Raw genomic sequence first — 25,928 nt, 5'->3', positions numbered from 1 at the left:
CGCCCCCACTCGCCCCCTCCCACGACACCCCCTCACTCCTCCCACTCCCCCCCGATCTGGATCGGGGATCCACCCCGACGACCGCGCCCCATGCTCCCCCCTCCCACGATGCCGGCGCCCGCTCCCGGCGCTGCCCCGCCGCCGCAGCGGCGCACGGCCTCGACACGCCGGGCCTCATCGCCGTCGTCTCCCCGCCTCGCCCCGACACCCGCGGCGCCCAGAGGCCGACGTCGCTGCGCGGAGCCCCCCCCCCCCCGTCGCTGGACTGCCTCCCCGCCGTCCTCTACGTCGTAGCCTCCTCCCCTGCGCCGGCCGTCCCCGTCCTCCTCCACAACTGTTCCCTCGAGCCTCGCCGCCACCCCTCCTCTTCAACGCCGGTGAGGGCCTTGCCCTCCCCCTTCCCTTCCTCTGCTCCGTGCCGGCCGCGCCGCTCGCTCCCTGGGCCGGCATTGCACGTCTCCGCCCGCGCCCGCGAGTTCGCTTTCGCTCACCGTCGCCCTGCTGCACCGTGGTCGCCGTGCCCGACTGCGCCCTCCGCGCGCCCCTCGCGCGTCCGGGCCGCGCCTGGCCACCGCGCGCATGCGCACGCGCACCAACCCCCCGTCGCCCCATTGCTCCCGCACGCACCCCGTCCGGCCGGTCCGTCGCCGCACCACCGCGGGCGACCACACCTGCCCGCACCCTCCGTCGCCTCCGTGCGGGTGCGCGGCGCCCGCACCCGATAACTCCCGTCGCCCGAACCCACTATGGCCCTTAGGGCCTATGACAGCTGGCCCCCCCTATGCCAATGACATGTGGGGCCCATGCCCAGAACGTTTTAAATAAAAAGGAACTAAAAATAATAATAAATAAATAAAATATCAATTAATTAATTAACTTAATTAGTTTTGTTTAAATTAACTCATTAAGATTAATTAACCTAATAACTAGTTAACCTAATAACTAATTAACCTAATTAACTATTATTAATTAGCTAAGCAGTCCCTAACAGGTGGGACCCACCTGTCAGGTTGACCAGGTCAACGGTCAACGTTGACTGCTGACATCATGCTGGCGTCATAATTACCTTTTTCTAATTAAATTAATTCTGTTAATTCTAGAAAAAGATAAATCCTTTTTAAATTAATATCAAATGAACCGTAGCTCGGATGGAAAAACTTTGTACATGAAAGTTGCTCAGAACGACGAGACGAATCCGGACGCAACCTGTTCGTCCGCCATACATCCCTAGCATACCAAACACGCAACTTTCCCCCTCCGGTTCATCTGTCCGAAAACGCAAAACACCGGGAATACTTTACCGGATGTTTCCCCCCTTCGCCGGTACCACCTCCTACCGCGTTAGGGCACACCTAGCCCCGCGCGTTGACATGTCTTCCATCGTCATGCTTATGTTTGCATTATATTTATTGTTTCTTCCCCCTCTTCTCTCGTTAGACACCGAGACCGACGCCGCTGCTACCCAGTACGACTACGGTGTTGACGACCCCTCCTTGCCAAAGCAACCAGGCAAGCCCCCCCCCTTGATCACCAGATATCGTCTACTCTTCTCTATACTTCTTGCATTAGAAGAGTGTAGCATGTTACTGCTTTCGGTTAATCCTATTCTGCTGTATAGCCTGTCATTGTTGCTACAGTTGTTACCCTTACCTGCTATCCTACTGCTTAGTAAAGTGTGTCCGGCCAAATGAGATCGAGCGTGTTGGGTTATGTGGTGCACCCCTGCAGGGAAGTTTGTCTATTCGAATAGCCGTGTCCAGCGGTAAAAGGACGACCCGGAGTTGTACGTTGACCTTATGACAAATAGAACTGGATACTTAATAAAACACACTCTTCCAAGTGCCAGATACACCCCGATGATCGCTCGACGAGGAGGGGATCGCCGAGTAGGATTATGCTATACGATGCTACTTAGTGAACTTACCATCTACTCTCTCCTACATGCTGCAAGATGGAGGTGGCCAGAAGCGTAGTTTTCGACAGAATTAGCTATCCTCCTTTTATTCTGGCATTCTGCAATTCAGTGCACCGATATGGCCCTTTACACATATACCCATACATATATAGTGTAGCTCCTTGTTTGCGAGTACTTTGGATGAGTACTCACGGTTGCTTTTCTCCCTCTTTTCCCCCTTTCCTTTCTACCTGGTTGTCGCAACCAGATGCTGGAGCCCAGGAGCCAAACGCCACCGTTGACGACGACTCCTACTACACCAAAGGTGCCTACTACTACGTGCAGCCCGCTGACGACGACCAGGAGTAGTTAGGAGGATCCCAGGCAGGAGGCATGCGCCTCTTTCGATCTGTATCCCAGTTTGTGCTAGCCTTCTTAAGGCAAACTTGTTTAACTTATGTCTGTACTTAGATATTGTTGCTTTCGCTGACTCGTCTATGATCGAGCACTTGTATTCGAGCCCTCGAAGCCCCTGGTTTGTATTATGATGCTTGTATGACTTATTTATGTTGTATAGTTGTATTGTGATATATTCTCGTGAGTTCCTGATCTTGATCGTACACATTTGCGTGCATGATTAGTGTACGATTAAATCATAATCAGGAGCATCACAGGATACTAGAGCATGCATGCATGCCTAAATCCAGCATGCATTGCTTCTTCCAACTTCTTCATCCTGGAGCTCACAACAAAACATGAATAGAGGCCACCATCTACATGTTATAAAACAAAATGGTCAGGAACAAAATAAATTCGAACATGTTAACCTTTTGGCATAAATAACAATAGAACAATCAAAACGAGGCATAGTTATCAGTGAATACTAGTGACTACCAATAATCAGTAAATATTATATTAGTGAGGAACAACATCATAAAGATTAACAGTGGGGATGCCACAACTAGAAGGAGCAAGCTATTTTGTATTTGAGAAACGGAAAAAAATGATAATGTTTGTTAAAGCAATATGGCAAATGATAATGTTTGTTAAAGCAATTAACAGGGCAGTATCTCAACCTAAAGAAAGGCAGCAGAACTTATATGAAAGAAACTGAGTTGCAAGTGTATGAAGAGTGATTGATGATCCATTCCAGAGACATGGTAGTTTCTTCTAACATATTGTACTATCAAATAAACTCTTACAAGAAAGATGTCCCAGTAAGTAAGCTGAATGGGTGACAAACTGAGAAGTGAAACAAGTTGATAGTTGTACACTATAGTGTTTACGCACAGTGGAACTGAATGAATTTCAGATTATGTTGCATTCAAGAAGAGGAGCGGCAGTGCGCTCTAGCTAGTGTCCTTGTCAACTTGTGCAAAACAAGCAGCATTCATCAGGGTTAATTCATGGAGTAAGAAGAAATACAGAGACAGCATCATCATCTGATGATGCGCTGACCAATCAATGGCTTCGTTCGTCCAGATCACAGGTGGCGTGACAGAAGAAGAGACTACCTGGAGATCCTTGACGGCGGCACAGAGGTCGGGCGAGTCCTTGACGGCCTTGATGTGGTCAACGACGTTCAGCCTGTCGACGATGCGCTCGAGCGGGTGGACCAAGCGCTCCCACGCAGGCTACACACCCTTCTCAAGCTCCTCCAGCTCGCCCTCCTGCATACAGAGAAACTTCAGATGAGCTAGACTGAAACTCAACTTGTCAGTTGCCACCTACATAAAATAGTCAAGACTAGAGTCTAACTCAAATCAGGTATGCATTCTTTGGACGTTAAATGGAAGCTTTATATATATATGGCTATAGGTATGATGCAAACCAACCAAAGTTTTCATCTCCATTCTGAACAAATTAGACTGCAATGGAGTTGCTTAATACATATAGCATGATTGGTTTTCCGTTCTGAAACTGTAGACATGATGTGCTTGGCTCATGCTTCAGATATGATCGGTCTACAGAGATTCAGACTGCGCCACAAAGGCACAGTAACAGCTGATGGATATACAAGTACCAAGACAATATTCCCTCAATGTCAAAGAAACCCGTCTTAGAAATTGCATCAAGCAATTCATAAGAAAACAAGAACGTGAGCAGCATTGCATTTCACAAGACAACGGTTATTTGAAGATAAGAAATCATCAGACTTTAAACTACGAATCACGGGAGTGTAACTCCTGTCATATTGTTGCAGTTTCTCATTGTGGTAAATATCTTTGTTGTGGAGATAGTTCAATTTATAAACTCGTTCAAGCAAAATTATATTTGTTGTGAAGATAGCAGAACTTCCTTCAGTATGTGGATAGCATAGAAAGCCACAAACATATTAGGGTGTTGAGGTACCATCAGGGACTTAAATACTAAGAATCAGAGGAGAAGAGCTCCATCATATTGTTGATGGTTTATTCCTCATCACTTGACCCTCAAACATATAAGCATGCATGGACAGCAAGAAAAAAGGCTATAACAATTTATAGTTTGGCAACTATCGGTATGAAATGCAACATTATTGCTTAGAATATGAAATATCTTCTCATCAATGCCAAATGGCATCTCTGATGTCTGACATACGTCGTAGATTTCATGATTCATCACAGCATTTTGCAAACTGCGGAAACGTCACTAAGAAACCAGATGCAACCAAGGATCTCGTGACCACAGACATCACCATTTACTAATAATTCCCATTGGGAGATCAAACTATGCATCCAACAAGCTACAGCAACAGGGAATGCAGAAAAATTATGACCCGAGATGACGAATCAACTGGGAGAGAAAGAGGGGCAGCAGTATGGGCGTCAGTAGCAGCACCAGTTTTCTGGTTCAGAGAAGATTAGGAGGAGCAGAGAAGATTAGCAATGTCCTTGGCTCCATCCAGGGCCTGCAGGTGCAATGTTTTCTTGGGGTCGGCTGAAAGAAGGAACCGTCAGTTGAGTTAGCACCGAGCATGCATGTTTTATTACAAAAAAGAAAAGCATGGGAAAACATTCCAAGTGCCAATTTATGCTGATTTTGAACTCCAACAATCTAATCTAATAGATTTATAATGAAAAATATTGACTGTCACAGGAACACGCTAGCCACACTATTATGAGAACTCACTTGTGTAGTTTCTAATTCAGAAGTCAGAATGGCTGCCACTTGACTCTGTATTTAGACTTGGATATATAGTTATAGTAGTAGGGAGTGAGTGAACAGAGCCAGAGCAGAATTTTGTTAAGGGAGTCCCCGACACTAGCACTCGTAGGATGCTATTGCTAACTACAGTAGTTCAGTATAATACAAGGGAATTTATGTTAATTTTGAACTCGAACAATCTAAAAGATTTATAATGAAAAAAATTGACTGTTGCAGCAAAACACGCTAGCAACAGTATTATGGGAAATCGGTTCTGTATTTTTAAATTCACAGGTCAGAATGGCTGCCCCTTGACTCTTCTAGACTTAGATTTATAATAATACTAGTATATGGCAGTTGCAGTAGGGAGATGGCGTTGACTTGCAAACACTGCCACTCACTCACCCACGGCATGCTAACAAATTCAGTCAGCTTCTTCTTCTTCTTCTTCTTCCTTGTATTATCAGTTCCAATTTCACATCCTGAACAAAACCTAGTCCCCCACTCACTGAATGACTGAATCGATGAATCCCTCGCTGCGGCAGTGGGGACCAGCCGATAACCATGGATCCACCAGCTAGAGCAGGCGGAAAAGGGGAGGGGATGGAAGGGGGTGGGGTGGGATCCTGAGTCCTGACCGTACTAGTGTACCTGACGGTGGCGCGGATGGTGTAGCCACACTGGAGGAGGAACTTGACGAGCCAGGACACGATGTAGACCGACGCGCCGGTGACGCACACCACATTCCCCGTCCCGGAGCTCATCCCGTCCTCCTGCTCTTCCGGCTGCGGCTGGGTGGGCGTGGTGGACTCAGCGGCCGCCTGGTCGGCGTTGGAGGCCGACGGGTGAGCAGCGCGCCGGACGCCGTCGGGTCGCCGCCCAGTAGAACCGCACAGATGGTTCGGCGCGTGATGCGCCGGACGCCGTCGGGTCGCCGCCCAGTAGAACCGCACAGTGCGCCTCCAGCGCCTCTGACGGATGGATGCGGTTGGGGGCGCTGGATCTGATCTGGGATGAGGAAGAGGCGCGCCATGGCCGTCGGGTGGCGGAGGCGAGGGGAGAGATGGAGGGCGGAAGGAAGGGGAGGACGGAGCGGCGGCGGAAGGATCGGGAGGCGGCGGGGAGAGATTGGATCGGGAGGTGGCGGCGGCGGCGAGGAGATCCGGAGGAGGGGTGCGATGGGGGAAGATGGCGGTGGGTGTGATGTGAGCTAGGGTTTGGGCTGTGGTGGGGTATCTCTTTTACATTTTTTTTCTGTAGATAGATGGATGGATGGATGTGGGATGGTGAGATGGATTGATGGGCGCCATGTCATCGATCCATGGAAGAGTCCTGATTGGTTCAGAAAACCAGTGATTTAAAAAAGTATCTAAGTACTAAAAATAGAGGGATTTTGTAAAGTAGATATCAAAAATATTTTGCAAAATGGCACCACACAAATTTTGACTAGAGTTAGACCACATTTTGTGGATAAGGACCGATTTCTATGCATTTCTGATCTTTCTATCTATTTTTAATCATTTTTCGAGTGTCCAAAATGAATTTTTTTTGTGAAGGACCTACCATATATTTGTTGCAAAATTGGACCAAATCAATTTTATAAAATATTAGGACATTCATGGCATAATTCATTTTCCATTTTTCGAGTGCCCGAAATGATTTTTTCTGTGAAGGACCTACCATATATTTGTTGCAAAATTGGGCCAAATCAATTTTATAAAATATTAGGACATATTTAATTCATAATTGACCAAATGGTTGGGTGTCAAAAGCCTGGATCCACCTCTGGTGAAAAAGACAAATTCCTGCCGATTCAGTAGGAAGTGGGTCAAATTTGAACTGCAGCTGCCTCATAGTTTGCTCTTTATTTTTTCCAAAATCATTTCTAGGTACATTAGTATCTATTTAATCAGAGAAATATCAAAAAATTTCCAAGATTCAACCACTAGCTAGGAACGGTCAAGGTCGTCGTTTTGATCGCATTTTGAAACGAGCATAAAAAATTCAAAAAAATTCAAAAAATTGGAAAACCTTCGCATTGTGTCATTATTTGTGACCAAGTTTCCAGGAAAAATAATAAACTTATAATACGACAATTATTTTAAAAAGTGTTCTCAGAAGTGAGCTATCATGCGTGAAGATTCATGGCTTCCAAGCCAAATGATCAATCTTATGGCCACATTCATGGCATAGTTTGTTCAAATGATCTCATATTGTGCACAAGGGTGCATCTTGGAATTCCAAACAATGTTGCCTAAGGGAGTTTTCATTTTCTTTGCACGGAAAATTCATTTTCCATTTTTCGAGTGCCCGAAATGAGTTTTTTTGTGAAGGACCTACCATATATTTGTTGCAAAATTGGACCAAATCAATTTTATAAAATACTAGGACATATTTAATTCACAATTGACCAAATGGTTGGGTGTCAAAAGCCTTGATCCACCTCTGGTGAAAAAGACAAATTCCCGCCGATTTAGTAGGAAGCGGGTCAAATTTGAACTGCAGCTGCCTCATAGTTTGCTCTTTATTTTTTCCAAAAATCATTTCTAGGTACATAAGTATCTATTTAATCAGAGAAACATCAAAAGTTTTCCAAGATTCAACCACTAGCTAGGAACGGTCAAGCCCGTCGTTTTGACCGCATTTTGAAACGGGCATAAAAAATTCAAAAAAAATCAAAAAATTGGAAAACCTTCGCATTGTGTCATTATTTGTGACCAAGTTTCCAGGAAAAATAATAAACTTGTAATACGACAATTATTTTTAAAAAGTGTTCTCGGAAATGAGCTATCATGCGTGAGATTCATGGCTTTCAAGCCAAATGATCAATCTTATGGCCACATTCATGGCATAGTTTGTTCAAATGTTCTCGTATTGTGCACAAAGGTGCATCTTTGAATTCTAAACAATGTTGCCTAAGGAAGTTTTCATTTTCTTTGCACGAAAAATTCATTTTCCATTTTTCGAGTGCCTGAAATGGGTTTTTTTTGTGAGGGACCTACCATATATTTGTTGCAAAATTGGACCTAATCAATTTAATAAAATACTAGGACATATTTAATTCACAATTGACTAAATGGTTGGGTGTCAAAAGCCTTGATCCACCTCTGGTGAAAAAGACAAATTCCCGCCGATTAAGTAGGAAGCAGGTCAAATTTGAACTGCAGCTGCCTCATAGTTTGCTCTTTATTTTTTCCAAAAATCATTTCTAGGTACATAAGTATCTATTTAATCAGAGAAACATCAAAAGTTTTCCAAGATTGAACCACTAGCTAGGAACGGTAATGCCCGCCGTTTTGACCGCATTTTGAAACGGGCATAAAAATTCAAAACAAAAATCAAAAAATTGGGAAACCTTTTTGAAATTTATGAACATTTTTGGGGTTTGATGAATATTTTTGCAATGCATGAACTTTTTTTGAATCCCTAAGCATTTTATTAATTGATATTTTTTGTAATTAACCAATATTTTTCAATTTTCTGAACATTTTCTAAAAAGTTGTGAATTCAGAAACATTTTTTATATATAACTTTTTTGAATACACAATCTTTTTTTTCAAATATAAATTAAGAAAACAGGGCGCCGTATATGGGCCTTCCCAAAGGAGAGGAGAGTAGGAAATAGAGCGCGCGGTATAGGAGATCCCATTTTCGAAAATGGGCTTTGGCCGAGTGCGGACAGTGAGACTACAAAAGAGTTTCCTCTTACCCTATGTTACCTAAAGTGGGGTGGTGTAGTGGTTTGGAACTGCTAGCAGGTGGATGAGGGCGTGGGTTCGATTCCCACAATCTCATATTTCTTTTATTATGTAGTTTTCTGGTTTAGGCCTTGCATTATGTGTCCCGCTCGTCAGGTCAGTGGTGGGGCCTGCTCGTCAGTTCAGTGGTGGGGCCTGCTCGTCAGTTCAGTGGTGGGGCCTGATTGTCAGGTCGGTATGGGTCCTGCATTTCAATTTGATGGTGCCCATATGTCATGTTGGTGGTTGTTGGGTCCCACATGTCATTGGATTATAATGGATTCAAGTATAAACCTAATGCAATATAGACACGTGGACATGACACGTAGGTGAAACTGCTGAGGTGACCGACACATGGACATAACACATAAGCGAAACTATTGACGTGGACGTCCAACTATTTTGAGGCAGTACAAATTATAAAATATGACCTTTTAAGTTGGTCGCAATTGGGTAAAAATAGGGGGAGTGAACAATATTATCTGCTTACGACCATTTTGTGCAAGGAAACCACGACCTTTCTGAGCAAAATGGTCGTTATGTTTTAGGGTTTGAACCCTCCCAAACAGCTTTTGACCAATTGGTCTCAAATGGTCATAGATTTACGACCAATTCTTCCAGGGTCACTCACAGAAGGTCACTAGTTGACATATTTCTTACAGTGAGAAAGAACGACTAATATAATTGATCGAGGCTTTAGATCTTAAAGCTGAATCGATCTTGCTTGATGCGTCTGAGCAGGCTGCTACAGCTAGGGCTGAACAGAGCTTATGTAGTCTTCTTAGAGAAGAAGAGATGAAATGGGCCTTGCGCGCTAAAGTGCTCAAAGTCGTCCACGGGGATGACAACACTCCATTTTTCCATATGATTGCAAATGGCAAACATAGGAAGAAGAAGATAATCCAGCTTGAGCAGGATGAAGGGACTATTGTAGGGCACGAGAACCTCAAGGCATATATTTCCAACTACTATAAACAACTCTTTGGGTCTCCGGTAGCTAACGCGGTTACCCTAGATGAGTCGGTTATAGAGGATACTCCTCAACTACGGTCGGATGAGAATGAGATCTTATCCGCACCGTTTACGGAAAAGGAGGTTTTCGATGCTATCGCTCAAATGAAACCGAATAAAGCATCGAGACCAGATGGGTTCCCTGCGGAGTTCTATAAGAAATGTTGGCATATTATAAAGAAAGATCTTATGCCGATGTTTCAAGATTTCTTTAATGGGCAGCTTGAGCTTTTCCACCTTAACTTTGGTATGATTACGCTCTTACCGAAGAAGGAGCAATTCGCATTGAGCAGTTCAGACCGATATGCCTATTAAATGTGAGTTTCAAAATTTTCACTAAAGTGGGGACTAATAGATTGACACGGATCGCACACTCGGTGGTGCAACCAAGTCAGACGGCTTTCATGCCAGGACGACATATCCTAGAAGGGGTGGTTGTCTTACACAAAACTCTCCACGAAATCCACTCGAAGAAACTAGATGGGGTTATCTTAAAAGTTGATTTTGAAAAGGCATACGATAAAGTCAAGTGGTCGTTCCTTCAGCAGGCAATGCGCATGAAGGGTTTTAACAACATGTGGAGGAGTCAGGTGGATTCCCTAGTCTAAAAAGGTAGTGTCGGAGTTAGGGTTAACAATGATATAGGGCACTACTTTCAGACTCATAAGGGTTTGAGACAAGGTGATTCGATGTCTCCGCTACTATTCAATATAGTAGCAGATATGTTAGCCATTCTCATTGGAAGGGCCAAAGAGAAAGGTCACGTAGGTGGACTAGTACCGCATCTCGTTGATGGGGGAGTTTCCATCTTACAGTATGCCGACGATACTATCCATTTCATGGAACATGATCTCGCAAAGGCCAGAAACATGAAACTATTGTCGGGATTAAAAATTAATTTCCATAAGAGCGAATTGTTCTGTTTTGGGAGAGCCAAAGAAGAACAAGAGACATATAAACAATTGTTCGGATGTGAATTGGGATTTATGCCTTTTAGTTATCTCGGCATTCCCATTCATCATCGAAAACTGACTAATAAAGAATGGAAATGTATCGAAGATCGATTTGAAAAAAAACTTAGCTGCTGGAAGGGCAAGCTAATGTCGTATGGAGGTCGGTTAGTTCTAATTAATTCAGTATTAACTAGTGTGCCGATGTTCCTGTTATGTTTCTTTGAAGTACCTAAGGGGGTACGGAAGAGACTTGATTTCTATCGATCTAGATTCTTTTGGCAGTCAGATGACATTAATAAGAAATACCGATTGGCTAGGTGGGATATCATTTGCAGACCCAAGGACCAGAGTGGTCTTGGCATTGAAAACCTAGAGATTAAGAATAAATGTTTAATGAGTAAATGGTTATATCAGTTGTCAGTAGAACATGATGGTATGTGGGCTGAGATACTACGAAACAAATATTTACACTCAAAAACCTTAGCCCAAGTTACCGCAAGACCTACAGATTCTCCTTTCTGGAAGGGACTCATGAGAATGAAAGATTTGTTCTTTCGAAGGGCCAAATTCTATTGGGGAACGCGGTATTTCAAAAAATTTACCTACAATCACACAAGATCTATCTAGGAGATGCATAGCAACAAGCGGGGAGAGTGTGTCCACGTACCCTCGTAGATCAAAAGCGGAAGCATTTAGTAACGCGGTTGATGTAGTCGAACGTCTTCGCGATCCAACCGATCCAAGCACCGAATGTATGGCACCTCCGCGTTCAGCACACGTTTAGCTCGATGACGTCCCTCGATCTCTTGATCCAGTCGAGGACGAGGGAGAGTTCTGTTAGCACGACGGTGTGGCGACGGTGATGATGAAGTTACGGGCGCAGGGCTTCGCCTAAGCACTACGACGATATGACCGAGGTGTGTAACTGTGGAGGGGGCACCGCACACGGCTAAGAGAAGGCTTGGTGTGTCTTTGGGATGACCCCCTCCCACGTATATAAAGGGGGAGGAGAGGTGGCCGGCCCAAGGGGGGCGCGCCATGGGGGGAGTCCTACTTGGACTCCCGGTCCAAGTAGGATTCGCCCCCCTTTCCTATTCCCACTAGGAGAAGGAGGGAAGGAGGAGAGAAGGAAAGGGGGGCCGCCCCCCAACCCTAGTCCAATTCGTTTTGGGCTTGGGGGGCGCACGCCTCCACTTGGCCGCCGCCTCCTCTCTCCACTAGGGCCCATGATGGCCCATTAACTCCCCGGGGGGATTCTGGTAACCCCCGGTACTCTGGAAAATGTCCGAACCTTTCCGAAACCATTCCGGTGTCCAAACACAACCTTCCAATATATCAATCTTTATGTCTCGGCTCTGGGATTCCGAACAAACTTCGATACATCAAATCACATAACTCATAATACAAATCGTCATCGAACGTTAAGCGTGCGGACCCTACGGGTTCGAGAACTATGTAGACATGACCGAGACACATCTCCGGTCAATAACCAATAACGGAACCTGGATGCTCATATTGGCTCCTACATATTCTACGAAGATCTTTATCGGTCAAACCGCATAACAACATACGTTGTTCCCTTTGTCATCGGTATGTTACTTGCCCGAGATTCGACCGTCGGTATCATCATACCTAGTTGAATATCGTTACCGGCAAGTCTCTTTACACGTTCCGTAATGCATCATCCCACAACTAACTCATTAGTCACATTGCTTGCAAGGATTATAGTGATGAGCATTACTAAGAGGGCCCAGAGATACCTCTCCGATACACGGAGTGAAAAAATCCTAATCTCGATCTATGCCAACTCAACAAACACCATCAGAGACACCTGTAGAGCATCTTTATAATCACCCAGTTACGTTGTGACGTTTGATAGCACACAAGGTGTTCCTCTGGTATTCGAGAGTTGCATAATCTCATAGCCAGAGGAACATGTATAAGTCATGATGAAAGCAATAGCAATAAAACTAAACGATCATTTATGCTAAGCTAACGGGTGGGTCTTGTCCATCACATCATTCTCTAATGATGTGATCCCGTTCATCAAATGACAACACATGTATATGGTTAGGAAACTTAACCATCTTTGATTAACGAGCTAGTCAAGTAGAGGCATGCTAGGGACATGCTACCTCTTGAGCACTGCATTGATTTTCCCTTGAAGAGGAAAGGGTGATGCAGTAAAGTAGCATAAGTATATTCCTCAGTTTTTGAGAACCAAGGTATCAATCCAGTAGGAGGCCACGCACGAGTCCCTCGCACCTACACAAACAAATAAAATCCTCGCAACCAACGCAATAAAGGGGTTGTCAATCCCTTCACGGTCACTTACCAAAGTGAGATCTGATAGATATGATAAGATAATATTTTTGGTATTTTTATGATAAAGATTAAAAGTAAAGAAAGCAAAATAAACGGTGCCAGAAATAGCTAAGTGTTGGAAGATTAATATGATGGAAAATAGACATGGGGGCCATAGGTTTCACTAGTGGCTTCTCTCATGAGCATAAGTATTACGGTGGGTAAACAAATTACTGTTGAGCAATTGATAGAATTGAGCATAGTTATGAGAATATCTAGGTATGATCATGTATATAGGCATCACGTCTGCGACAAGTAGACCGACTCCTGCCTGCATCTACTACTATTACTCCACACATCGACCACTATCCAGCATGCATCTAGAGTATTAAGTTCAAAAGAACAGAGTAATGCTTTAAGTAAGATGACATGATGTAGAGGGATAAACTCATGCAATATGATATAAACCCCATCTTGTTATCCTCGATGGCAACAATACAATACGTGCCTTGCTGCCCCTACTGTCATTGGGAAAGGACACCGCAAGATTGAACCCAAAGCTAAGCACTTCTCCCATTGCAAGAAAGATCAATCTAGTAGGCCAAACCAAACTGATAATTCGAAGAGACTTGCAAAGATAACCAATCATACATAAAAGAATTCAGAGAAGATTCAAATATTGTTCATAGATAAACTTGATCATAAACCCACAATTCATCGGTCTCAACAAACACACCGCAAAAGAAGATTACATCGAATAGATTCCAAGAAGATCGAGGAGAACATGGTATTGAGATCCAAAAAGAGAGAAGAAGCCATCTAGCTAATAACTATGGACCCGAAGGTCCGAGGTAAACTACTCACACATCATCGGAGAGGCTATGGTGTTGATGTAGAAGCCCTCCGTGATCAATGCCCCCTCCGGTAGGACGCCGGAAAAGGCCCCAAGATGGGATCTCACAGGTACAGAAGGTTGCGGTGGTGGAATTAGGTTTTCGTGGATGCCTCTGTTGGTTTGAGGGTAAGTATGTATATATAGGAGGAAGAAGTACGTCGGTGGAGCAACGTGGGCCCCACGAGGGTGGAGGGCGCGCCCAGGGGGGTAGGCGCGCCCCCTACCTCGTGCCCTCCTGGTTGATGTCTTGACGTAGGGTCCAAGTCCTCTGGATCACGTTCATTCCTAAAATCACGTTCCCGAAGGTTTCATTCCGTTTGGACTCCGTTTGATATTCTTTTTCTGTGAAACTCTGAAATAGGCAAAAAAAACAACAATTCTGGGCTGGGCCTCCGGTTAATAGGTTAGTCCCAAAAATAATGTAAAAGTGTATAATAAAGCCCATTAATCATACAAAACAGAATATAATATAGCATGAAGCAATCAAAAATTATAGATACGTTGGAGACGTATCAAGCATCCCCAAGCTTAATTCATGCTCGTCCTCGAGTAGGTAAATGATAAAAACAAATTTTTTGATGCGGAATGCTACTTGGTATAATTTTTTAATGTAACCCTCTTAATTGTGGTATGAATATTCAGACCCGAAAGATTCAAGATAAAAGTTTAATATTGACATAAAAGCAATAATACTTCAAGCATACTAACTAAGAAATTATGTCTTCTCAAAATAACATGGCCAAAGAAAGTTCATCCCTACAAAATCATATAGTTTATTCATGCTCCATTTTCGTCACACAAGAATGCTCTCATCATGCACAACCCCGATGACAAGCCAAGCAATTGTTTCATACTTTAGTAATCTCAAACTTTTTCAACCTTCACGCAATACATGAGCGTGAGCCATGGATATAGCACTATGGGTGGAATAGAATATAATGATGGGGGTTATGTGGAGAAGACAAAAAGGGAGAAAGTCTCACATCAACGAGGCTAATCTATGAGCTATGGAGATGCCCATCGATTGATGTTAATGCAAGGAGTAGGGATTGCCATGCAACGGATGCACTAGAGCTATAAGTATATGAAAGCTCAACAAAAGAAACTAAGTGGGTGTGCATCCAACTTGCTTGCTCACGAAGACCTAGGGCACTTGAGGAAGCCCATTGTAAAGTTACCGATGGAAGTAGACGAAAGAGGGGATGCCTTCCGGGGCATCCCCAAGCTTTGGCTTTTTGGTGTCCTTAGATTATCTTGGGGTGCCATGGGAATCCCCAAGCTTAGGCTCTTGCCACTCCTTGTTCCATAATCCATCAAATCTTTTACCCAAAACTTGAAAACTTCACAACACAAAACTTAACAGAAAATCTCGTGAGCTCCGTTAGCGAAAGAAAACAAAACACCACTTCAAGGTACTGTAATGAACTCATTATTTATTTATATTGGTGTTAAACCTACTGTATTCCAACTTCTCTATGGTTTATAAACTATTTTACTAGCCATAGATTCATCAAAATAAGCAAACAACACACGAAAAACAGAATCTGTCAAAAACAGAACAGTCTGTAGTAATCTGTAACTAACGCAAACTTCTGGAACTCCAAAAATTCAGACAAAATAGGAAGACCTATAAAATTTGTTTATTGATCAGAAGCAATTGGAATCAATATTTTATCACGTTCTGGTGATTTTTAACAATTATTTTCGTGAACAGAAAGTTTCTGGAATTTTCAGCAAGATAAAATAACTATCATCCAAGAAGATCCTATAGGTTTAACTTGGCACAAACACTAATTAAAACATAAAAACACATATAACCAGAGGATGGATCAAATATTTATTCCTAAACATAAGCAAAAAGCAAAAAACTAAAAATAAAATTTGGTTGCCTCCCAACAAGCGCTATCGTTTAACGCCCCTAGCTAGGCATAATAGCAAGGATAGATCTAGGTATTGCCATATTTGGTAGGCAATCATAAGTGGCTCTCATAATAGATTCATAAGGTAATTATATTTTCTTTCTAGGGAAGTGTTCCATGCCTTTCCTTAACGGAAATTGGAATCTAATATTCCCTTCCTTCATATCAATAATTGCACCAATCGTTTTAAGGAAAGGTCTACCAAGAATAAGAGGACATAAAGGATTGCAATCTATTTCAGGAACAATAAAATCTACGGGCACATAATTCCTATTTTCAACAATAAGAACATCATTAATTCTTCCCATAGGTTTCTTAATGGTGGAATCCGCAAGGTGCAAGTTTAAAGAGCAATCATCAAAATCACGGAAACCTAGCAAATCACACAAAGTCTTTGGAATCGTGGAAACACTAGCACCCAAATCACACAAAGCATAGCATTCATGATCTTTGATTTTAATTTTAGTAGTAGGTTCCCACTCATCATAAAGTTTTCTAGGGATAGAAACTTCCAACTCAAGTTTTTCTTCATAAGATTGCACCAAAGCATCAACGATATGTTTGGTAAAGGCTTTATTTTGACTATAAGCATGTGGAGAATTTAGCACGGATTGCAACAAGGAAATACAATCTATCAAAGAGAAATTATCATAATTAAAATCCTTGAAATCCAAAATAGTGGGTTCATTAATATCTAGAGTTTTGATCTCTTCAATCCCACTTTTACCAATTTTTGCATCAAGATCTAAAAACTCCGAATTTTTGGAACGCCTTCTAGGTAAAGGTGGATCATATTCAGTCCCATAATTATCAAGATTCATATTGCAAAACAAAGATTTAATAGGGGACACATCAATAACTTTTAGACCTTCATCTTTATTTTCAGAGAAACTAGAAGAACACGCTTTCACAAAACAATCTTTCTTAGCACGCATCCTAGCAGTTCTTTCTTTGCATTCATCAATGGAAATTCTCATGGCTTTGAGAGACTCATTGATATCATGCTTAGGTGGAATAGATCTAAGTTTCAAAGAATCAACATCAAGAGAAATTATATCGACGTTCCTAGCTAATTCATCAACTTTAAACAATTTTTCTTCAAGCAAAGCATTGAAATTCTTTTGCGAATTCATAAACTCCTTAACACTAGTCTCAAATTAAGAGGTCATCTTATTAAAATTTCCATAAGAATTTTTGTAGGAATTACCATAATTATTAGAGGAATTACTAGGATACGGCCTAGGATTAAAGTTTCCTCTATACGTGTTGTTACCAAAATTATTCCTACCAACAAAATTCACATCCATAGATTCATTATTATTCTCAATCAAAGTAGACAAAGGCATATCATTAGGATCAGAAGAAACACTTTTATTAGCAAATAATTTCATAAGTTCATCCATCTTTCCACTCAAAACATTAATTTCTTCTATCGCATGCACTTTCTTATTAGTAGATTTTTCAGTGTGCCATTGAGAATAATTAACCATAATACTATCTAGGAGTTCAGTAGCTTCTCCTAAAGTGATTTCCATAAAAGTGCCTCCCGTGGCCAAATCTAAAAGATTTCTAGAAGCAAAATTCAATCCGGCATAAATTTTTTGTATAATCATCCACAAATTCAAACCATGAGTAGGGCAATTACATATCATTAATTTCATCCTCTCCCAAGCTTGTGCAACATGTTCATGATCAAGTTGCTTAAAATTCAGGATATCATTTCTAAGAGAGATGATCTTAGCGGGAGGAAAATACTTAGAGATAAAAGCATCTTTGCACTTATTCCAAGAATCAATACTATTTTTAGGCAAAGACGAAAACCAAGCTTTAGCACGATCTCTAAGCAAAAAAGGAAATAGCTTCAATTTAACAATATCATTGTCCACATCTTTCTTCTTTTGCATATCACACAAATCAACGAAGCTATTTAGATGGGTAGCGGCATCTTCACTAGGAAGGCCGGCGAATTGATATTTCATGACAAGATTCAACAAAGCAGCATTAATTTCACAAGACTCAGTATCGGTAAGAGGAGCAATCGGAGTGCTAAAAAAATTGTTGTTGGTATTGGTAAAGTCACACAATTTAGTATTATCTTGAGCCATCGTGACAAGCAAGCAACCCAACACACGAGCAAACAAGAAGCACGCGAAAAAGAGGCGAACGAAAAAGAGAGGGCGAACAAAACGGCAAGGGTGAAGTGGGGGAGAGGAAAACGAGAGGCAAATGGCAAATAATGTAATGCGGGAGATAAGGGTTTGTGATGGGTACTTGGTATGTTGACTTTTGCGTAGACTCCCCGGCAACGGCGCCAGAAATCCTTCTTGCTACCTCTTGAGCACTGCGTTGGTTTTCCCTTGAAGAGGAAAGGGTGATGCAGTAAAGTAGCGTAAGTATTTCCCTCAATTTTTGAGAACCAAGGTATCAATCCAGTAGGAGGCCACGCACGAGTCCCTCGCACCTACACAAACAAATAAAATCCTCGCAACCAACGCAATAAAGGGGTTGTCAATCCCTTCATGGTCACTTACCAAAGTGAGATCTAATAGATATGATAAGATAATATTTTTGGTATTTTTATGATAAAGATTAAAAGTAAAGAAAGCAAAATAAACGGTGCCAGAAATAGCTAAGTGTTGGAAGATTAATATGATGGAAAATAGACCCCGGGGCCATAGGTTTCACTAGTGGCTTCTCTCATGAGCATAAGTATTACGGTGGGTAAACAAATTACTGTTGAGCAATTGATAGAATTGAGCATAGTTATGAGAATATCTAGGTATGATCATGTATATAGGCATCACGTCCACGACAAGTAGACCGACTCCTGCCTACATCTACTACTATTACTCCACACATCGACCGCTATCCAGCATCATCTAGAGTATTAAGTTCAAAAGAACAGAGTAATGCTTTAAGTAAGATGACATAATGTAGAGGGATAAACTCATGCAATATGATATAAACCCATCTTGTTATCCTCGATGGCAACAATACAATACGTGCCTTGCTACCCCTACTGTCACTGGGAAAGGACACCGCAAGATTGAACCCAAAGCTAAGCACTTCTCCCATTGCAAGAAAGATCAATCTAGTAGGCTAAACCAAACTGATAATTCGAAGAGACTTGCAAAGATAACCAATCATACATAAAAGAATTCAGAGAAGATTCAAATCTTGTTCATAGATAAACTTGATCATAAACCCACAATTCATCGGTCTCAACAAACACACCGCAAAAGAAGATTACATCGAATAGATCTCCAAGAAGATCGAGGAGAACATGGTATTGAGATCGAAAAAGAGAGAAGAAGCCATCTAGCTAATAACGATGGACCGAAGGTCTGAGGTAAACTACTCACACATCATCGGAGAGGCTATGGTGTTGATGTAGAAGCCCTCTGTGATCAATGCCCCCTCCGGCAGGACGCCGGAAAAGGTCCCAAGATGGGATCTCACGGGTACAGAAGGTTGCGGCGGTGGAATTAGGTTTTCGTGGATGCCTCTGTTGGTTTGGGGGTACATAGGTATATATAGGAGGAAGAAGTACGTCGGTGGAGCAACATGGGCCCCACGAGGGTGGAGGGCGCGCCCAGGGGGGTAGGTGCGCCCCCCTACCTCGTGCCCTCCTGGTTGATGTCTTGACATAGGGTCCAATTCCTCTGGATCACGTTCGTTCCGAAAATCACGTTCCTGAAGGTTTCATTCCGTTTGGACTCCGTTTGATATTCTTTTTCTGCGAAACTCTGAAATAGGCAAAAAACAGAAATTCTGGGCTGGGCCTCCGGTTAATAGGTTAGTCCCAAAAATAATATAAAAGTGTATAATAAAGCCCATTAATCATCCAAAACAGAATATAATATAGCATGAAGCAATCAAAAATTATAGATACGTTGGAGACGTATCAGGACACTCTGTTTGTCTATGTATTCACACATGTACTAAGTTCCCGGTTAATACAATTCTAGCATGAATAATAAATATTTATCATGATATAAGGAAACATAAATAACAACTTTATTATTGCCTCTAGGGCATATTTCTTTCAGTCTCCCACTTGCAGTAGAGTCAATAATCTAGATTACATAGTAACGATTCTAACACCCATGGAGTCTTGGTGATGATCATGTTTTGCTCGTGGAAGAGGCTTAGTCAACGGGTCTACAACATTCACATCTGTGTGTATTTTGCAAACTTCTATGTCTCCCTCCTTGACTAGATCGCGGATGAAATTGAAGCGTCTCTTGATGTGCTTGGTTCTCTTGTGAAATCTGGATTCCTTCGCCAAGGCTATTGCTCTAGTATTGTCACAAAAGATTTTCATTGGACCCGATGCACTAGGTATTACACCTAGATCGGATATGAAATCCTTCATTTGCTGCTTCCGAAGCAGCTATGTACTCCGCTTCACACGTAGATCCCGCCACGACGCTCTGCTTGGAACTGCACCAACTGACAGCCCCACCATACAATATAAATACGTATCCGGTTTGTGACTTAGAGTCATCTGGATCAGAGTCAAAGCTTGCATCGAGGTAACCATTTACGACGGGCTCTTTGTCACCTCCATAAGCGAGAAACATATCCTTAGTCCTTTTCAAGTATTTCAGGATGTTCTTGACCGCTGTCCAGTGATCCACTCCTGGATTACTTTGGTACCTCCTTGCTAAACTAATAGCAAGGCACACATCAGGTCTGGTACACAGCATTGCATACATGATATAACCTATGGCTAAGGCATAGGGAATGACTTTCATTTTCTCTCTATCTTCTGCAGTGGTCGGGCATTGAGTCTGACTCAACTTCACACCTTGTAACACAGGCAAGAACCCTTTCTTTGACTGATCCATTTTGAACTTCTTCAAAAACTTTATCAAGGTATGTGCTTTGTGAAAGTACAATTAAGCGTCTTGATCTATCTCTATAGATCTTGATGCCCAATATATAAGCAGCTTCCCCGAGGTCTTTCATTGAAAAATTCTTATTCAAGTATCCTTTTATGCTATTCAGAAATTCAGTATCATTTCCGATCAACAATATGTCATCTACATATAATATCAGAAATGCTACAGAGCTCCCACTCACTTTCTTGTAAATACAGGCTTCTCCAAAAGTCTGTATAAAACCATATGCTTTGATCACACCATCAAAGCATATATTCCAACTCCGAGAGGCTTGCACCAGTCCATAAATGATCGTTGGAGCTGGCACACTTTGTTAGCACCTTTTGGATCGACAAAACCTTCTGGTTGCATCATATACAACTCTTCTTTGAGGTATCCATTAAGGAATGCAGTTTTGACATCCATTTGCCAAATTTCATAATCATAAAATGCGGCAATTGCTAACATGATTCAGACAGACTTAAGCATCGCGACGGGTGAGAAGGTCTCATCGTAGTCAACTCCTTGAACTTGTCGAAAACCTTTCGCAACAAGTCGAGCTTTGTAGACAGTAACATTACCGTCAGTGTCAGTCTTCTTCTTGAAGATCCATTTATTCTCTATTGCTTGCCGATCATCGGGCAAGTTAACCAAAGTCCACACTTTGTTCTCATACATGGATCCCATCTCAGATTTCATGGCCTCAAGCCATTTCGCGGAATTTGGGCTCATCGTCGCTTCCTCATAGTTCGTAGGTTCGTCATGGTCAAGTAACATGACCTCCAGAACAGGATTACCGTACCACTCTGGTGTGAATCTTACTCTGGTTGAACTACTAGGTTCAATAGTAACTTGATCTGAAGTTTCATGATCATCATCATTAGCTTCCTCGCTGATTGGTGTAGGAATCATTGGAACTGATTTATGTGATGAACTACTTTCCAATTCGGGATAAGGTACAATTACCTCATCAAGTTCTACTTTCCTCCCACTCACTTCTTTCGAGAGAAACTCCTTCTCTAGAAAGGATCCATTCTTAGCAATGAATATATTGCCTTCGGATCTGTGATAGAAGGTGTACCCAACAGTCCCCTTTGGGTGTCCTATGAAGGCACATTTCTCCGATTTGGGTGAGCTTATCAGGTTGAAGCTTTTTCACATCAGCATCGCAGCCCCAAACTTTAAGAAACGACAACTTGGGTTTCTTGCTAAACCATAGTTCATATGGTGTCGTCTCAACGGATTTAGATGGTGCCCTATTTAACGTGAATGCAGCCGTCTCTAAAGCATAACCCAAAAATGATAGCGGTAAATCAGTAAGAGACACTGGTGCGCGTCGGTCCTAAACAAAAGGTTTTTTACCCCTTTCCGCGACGCCATTTGGAACCGTCGCCAACTGAGTGTGGGTGATAGGGGGGCCCTTCCCACACGACCTAGAAACCGTCGGGGATAGGGAGCCTTGATGCATACAGTTGTCCCTATATAACCGTTTCCGATATCTTGAATATCCCAAACGCTTCATCCTTGCTACTCGTTTGTGCTCGCATTGCCATCGCAGTCAGAGTTTTTTGGTTCTGCCTAAAACCAGGCAGATTCCAGGCAGGGGAGTTTTCTAGGCAGATTCTAGGGACGGGAGTTTTACGATGCCTGGCACATCACAAACATTTCATGATTATAAACCATGTACGATGGGTAGACAATCACACACATTTAGTTTTCCTGCACCGTATGTGATAGTGTCTGACATCACACACGCTATGCAAACGGCAACTGTGTGCATGCTTGCACACGTTTCCTCTCTGTGAACCGTCTCGGATTATGGTGTATATCGCAAACGTTTGTTTTTTAGCAACCGTGTGTGCCGTAATGACCTGCACAATGTAATTTTGCCCTAATTTAATTGCTGCTATTTAAAATTGTACCTAATTGAAACTTGAAAGTAGGCTATAGCTTTATTCATATCCATCAGGTTCAAACAACCAATGCATTATTCGATTCACAGGTACATATGTTTAAGAATTACATAAGCACCAAATAAAGAATGATGTACCAGGGTTCTATACTTGTACTATTACAGATGGTAAAGAAAGAGGCGACATACATTCTAGTTGCTGAACAAGGTGAAGTGGAATGGCCCTATTGTGCTCTCCTGGATGCAGAAGGCATGCAGGACTCTAGTCCAACCCCTTGTGATGGCCGGCCGCCAATCATGTAGTTTGAGAGGTAATCTTGAGGAAACTGCTTCAGGATCCACTACAAAAGAAAAAAGATTCAGATATTGTCATCTAACACAACTCATTACGGGCAGTAAAAAGAAGGCTACAGGGTTCTTACTTACCATCCTACAATTCACTGTTGTCTTGCATAAAGTGTAAACAAATAGTTCGATTGACATCTTTTGACCCATTTTAATAACAATCTTTATCAGTTTCCTCGCTTGATGCTGGTTCATGAATATCTCATTGCCCCATACGTAGAAAGGGTCGAAGTGTGGATCTTTGGCAATGATATATGTACCTAAAAGCACCAAGTTAATATTAGAAGCTAAACAACAATTGAAGAATGATGTAGTACAACACTCCATCCATCCCATTATATAAGATTTTATTACATGTATATCTAGACATCATCAGAACATTAAGGTAACACTCTTCCTTGTTGCTATGTAGCCTGGGATTGCATATTTAGTCATTCAGTACAATGCATGTTGCTAAACAACAATTGAAAAACAAAAAGGCATGTTAACTGCAATATCCTTAACAGCAACCAAATGTCATAATTCATAGTGGTATTGTTGAAACTGTTATTGATGAAATTGAACTGCATGGCAAATAGTTGCACATATAGAGCGTCACATTGTGAAGAACTAAAATAAACAAGTCATAAGGACATCTCTAGGCGATCCTTAAAAAGTTAAAGGACTAAAACCCTTAGTGGATATATATATACTACAACAATTTTTGGCCTTTTCTAGTTGATCCCCTAAACTTAAGGTTGTAAACTTCAATTTGATCAAGTTCAAAGCAGGTTCAACCGAAAGTAGCATGCATTCAAACATAAACATAGATAGTTTTGCATAACCGAACATAAAACATAAATTTAAACTAAGCTAAACTACTTTCGATCGAAGTAGAGGTCGAGCCAATCCTTCCTCGTCATGTACGGTGTGCCGCGAGCCGGGTCTGGGCCAGTACCGTCGTTAGGGTCGTCGGGCAAGGCACTCCTCCACTCGTAGATGTCGATCTCCTCGTCCTCGGGGCCCACCTCAACGCCCTCCGCGCTGCCGTCGCCGCCGCCTTCGACCTCGTCATCAGAGGAGAGCGCAATAACCTCGCCTCCCTCGGCGCCACCGTCCTCGCCGCCTTTGACCTCATCGTCGAAGAGAGCGCGATAACCTCGCCGCCCTCCGCGCCGGCAAAGATCGCATGCTCCGCCTCCAGGAGCTCCGGGTGCTGTCGGCGGAGCTCTTGCATGTAGGCCTCATCGGCGGCCTCGGCCTTGAGGCGCTCCCACACCTTGCGGTCCTCCCGCGCCATAGCCGAGCTCACCACCCCTGGCTCCGGCAGAACGAGATGGACCGAACTGTGCCGAAGGGGAAATTGAGCCTAGCCGCCGCGCCGTGGTAGCGGACCTGCCAGCGGTCGTACTCCACGGCTGCGAGCTCGGCCATGTGGAAGCTACCGAGCCACCGGCGGGTGTGGGTCTCTCGATCTGTAATCTCGGCGACCCACGTCCCCCACCGCCGCTGCCCGACCCCGAGGTAGGACTTCGTCGGCTGCCGGGTCCGAGGAAGGACGGGGAAGTCCTCGAACTGGCGTAGGGGCGCGGCGGCGGGCGGATCGGGGGACCGGCGACGGCGGATCGGGCCCGCAAAGGACAACGGGGACACCTCGGCGGCCACCTCGCCGGCATCGGGCGAAAAGGCCACGATAAACCGCTTTTTGGCCATTGGCTCCTCGAGCTCCCCGGCACACGGGCAGGTTGAGGATGGAGGCGCCGACGATGGCGGCGACCTACCAATGGTTTCGAGGGTTGTGTGTGTCTATGTGAGCGGAGGTTTTGGGGTGTGTGTGTGGAGGGGGGAGCAAGGTTGTGTTTGAGGAAATATTGCGGCAACTAAAAAATTTACTAGGCGGGAGTAACAAGGCGGGGCTACTAAAAATTTGGGTCAAGGGCGAGCAGATATTTTTGAGATTGCGAGGGATGCACAGGCGGGAGTAAAATGCCGGGGCTACTGAAAATTTGAATCAAGGGACTGAAGCAGAGCGGGAGTAACAGACATCGCACACAGTCCGCACATACTAATTGTGTGCTATCAAACATTAAAACCTTCCAGGCGGTAGATATTTTCGAGATTGCGAGGGATGCAGAGGCGGGAGTTTTTGGGGAGTGAGCTAGTGTGCTTGACACACCGGCTGTGGATTATAGCCGACGCACCTTCTCGCGTAAGCCATAGGCGTACTATACACCGACGGTGCTCCAAGATATTTTGTACTACATCTCACATGGTTGGTGATAATAAACTATGTGGGATCTACTTGATTTGAATTACAAAATGGGGTCACAACGGCAATGGACGCTGTTTGAATTGCTAGACCTTTTAGCCGCAGTGAACATGCAACTATATGTGTGTCGTAAAAGAATTGGAATTATTCAGGGTTCGTTTGAACATTTTATACAATAAACTAGTTTTCTAGCCATTTCACGTGCACAATTCAAAATTAAACTACATGCACATGCTCCGGAGCATACAAATTGGTTGAAAAATCAAATCTGCGTCCTTCAGTGCATGCTTAGGTCCCATGGAAGAAATGGGAATGAATTTTTCGGGGTTCGTTTGGCCTTTTTTATACATTAACTGGGTTTTCTAGTCATTTTATGTGCATAATTCAAATTTGAACTGCAAGCACATGCTCCAATGCACCAAAGTTGGTTGAAAAATCACATGTGTGTCCTTGGGTGAATTTCTAGGTCCCATGCAAGAGATGGGAATGAATTTCAAACGCCAGGGCACTGTTGATTACCGGCAAAATGTTGAGATACCTGGTTTTTAAATTCTAGTAAATCCAAAACTCATATGAAATTCATGAAACTTGGCATGCTATGATGGAGCGGCATCAACATGCCGTGGTGAAAATTTTGTCCCATTTGGGGCAGGTTTGGGTATAACCTTCTCACAAACCAGAGCTTCTCACAACAAGCATGA

The 25,928-nt window shown here is 43.1% G+C and overlaps 1 protein-coding gene and 2 non-coding genes across 8 annotated transcripts; all 3 read right to left on the bottom strand.

The window, feature by feature from the left end:
• Positions 1 to 2,461: 2,461 nt before the first annotated feature.
• Positions 2,462 to 6,264, bottom strand: LOC123053569 (uncharacterized). Of its 6 annotated transcripts, none has more exons than XR_006425690.1 (4): positions 5,672 to 6,259; positions 4,653 to 4,813; positions 3,409 to 3,564; positions 2,462 to 2,667 (listed from the first exon to the last, which is right to left on the bottom strand). XR_006425690.1 is itself a non-coding variant. In XM_044477039.1 (4 exons), exons 1-3 carry the CDS (start codon positions 6,051 to 6,053, stop codon positions 3,477 to 3,479), a joined length of 411 nt encoding a protein of 136 aa, XP_044332974.1. In that variant the 5' UTR covers positions 6,054 to 6,264; the 3' UTR covers positions 2,462 to 2,667; positions 3,409 to 3,476. The 6 variants fall into 6 exon arrangements, 1 of the variants encoding a protein (XP_044332974.1); XR_006425691.1 differs by having other exon boundaries at positions 4,715 to 4,813; XR_006425692.1 differs by lacking the exon at positions 5,672 to 6,259 and adding an exon at positions 5,426 to 5,652.
• Positions 4,242 to 4,326, bottom strand: LOC123056293 (small nucleolar RNA Z199). Its single transcript, XR_006426717.1, has one exon. It is a non-coding gene; the product is annotated as a small nucleolar RNA Z199 (small nucleolar RNA).
• Positions 4,410 to 4,506, bottom strand: LOC123056304 (small nucleolar RNA R64/Z200 family). The gene has a single exon (XR_006426728.1). It is a non-coding gene; the product is annotated as a small nucleolar RNA R64/Z200 family (small nucleolar RNA).
• Positions 6,265 to 25,928: the final 19,664 nt, after the last annotated feature.

The sequence above is a fragment of the Triticum aestivum genome, chromosome 2D (genome assembly GCF_018294505.1).
Source record: "Triticum aestivum cultivar Chinese Spring chromosome 2D, IWGSC CS RefSeq v2.1, whole genome shotgun sequence".
NCBI classification, from domain to species: Eukaryota; Viridiplantae; Streptophyta; class Magnoliopsida; order Poales; family Poaceae; genus Triticum; species Triticum aestivum.
This window is presented reverse-complemented; position numbering and strand designations above follow the sequence as displayed.

Bases quoted from the DNA above. Each gene is read 5' to 3' on its own strand.
- LOC123053569 (XM_044477039.1), bottom strand. From the start codon at position 6,053: ATGGCGCGCCTCTTCCTCATCCCAGATCAGATCCAGCGCCCCCAACCG. The intron at 5,917-5,975 runs CTGTGCGGTTCT...GCGCCGAACCAT, and splicing joins TCAGAGGCGCTGGAGGCGCA to CTGTGCGGTTCTACTGGGCG. The intron at 3,565-5,671 runs GTACACTAGTAC...CTCTGTATGCAG, and splicing joins ACCATCCGCGCCACCGTCAG to GAGGGCGAGCTGGAGGAGCT.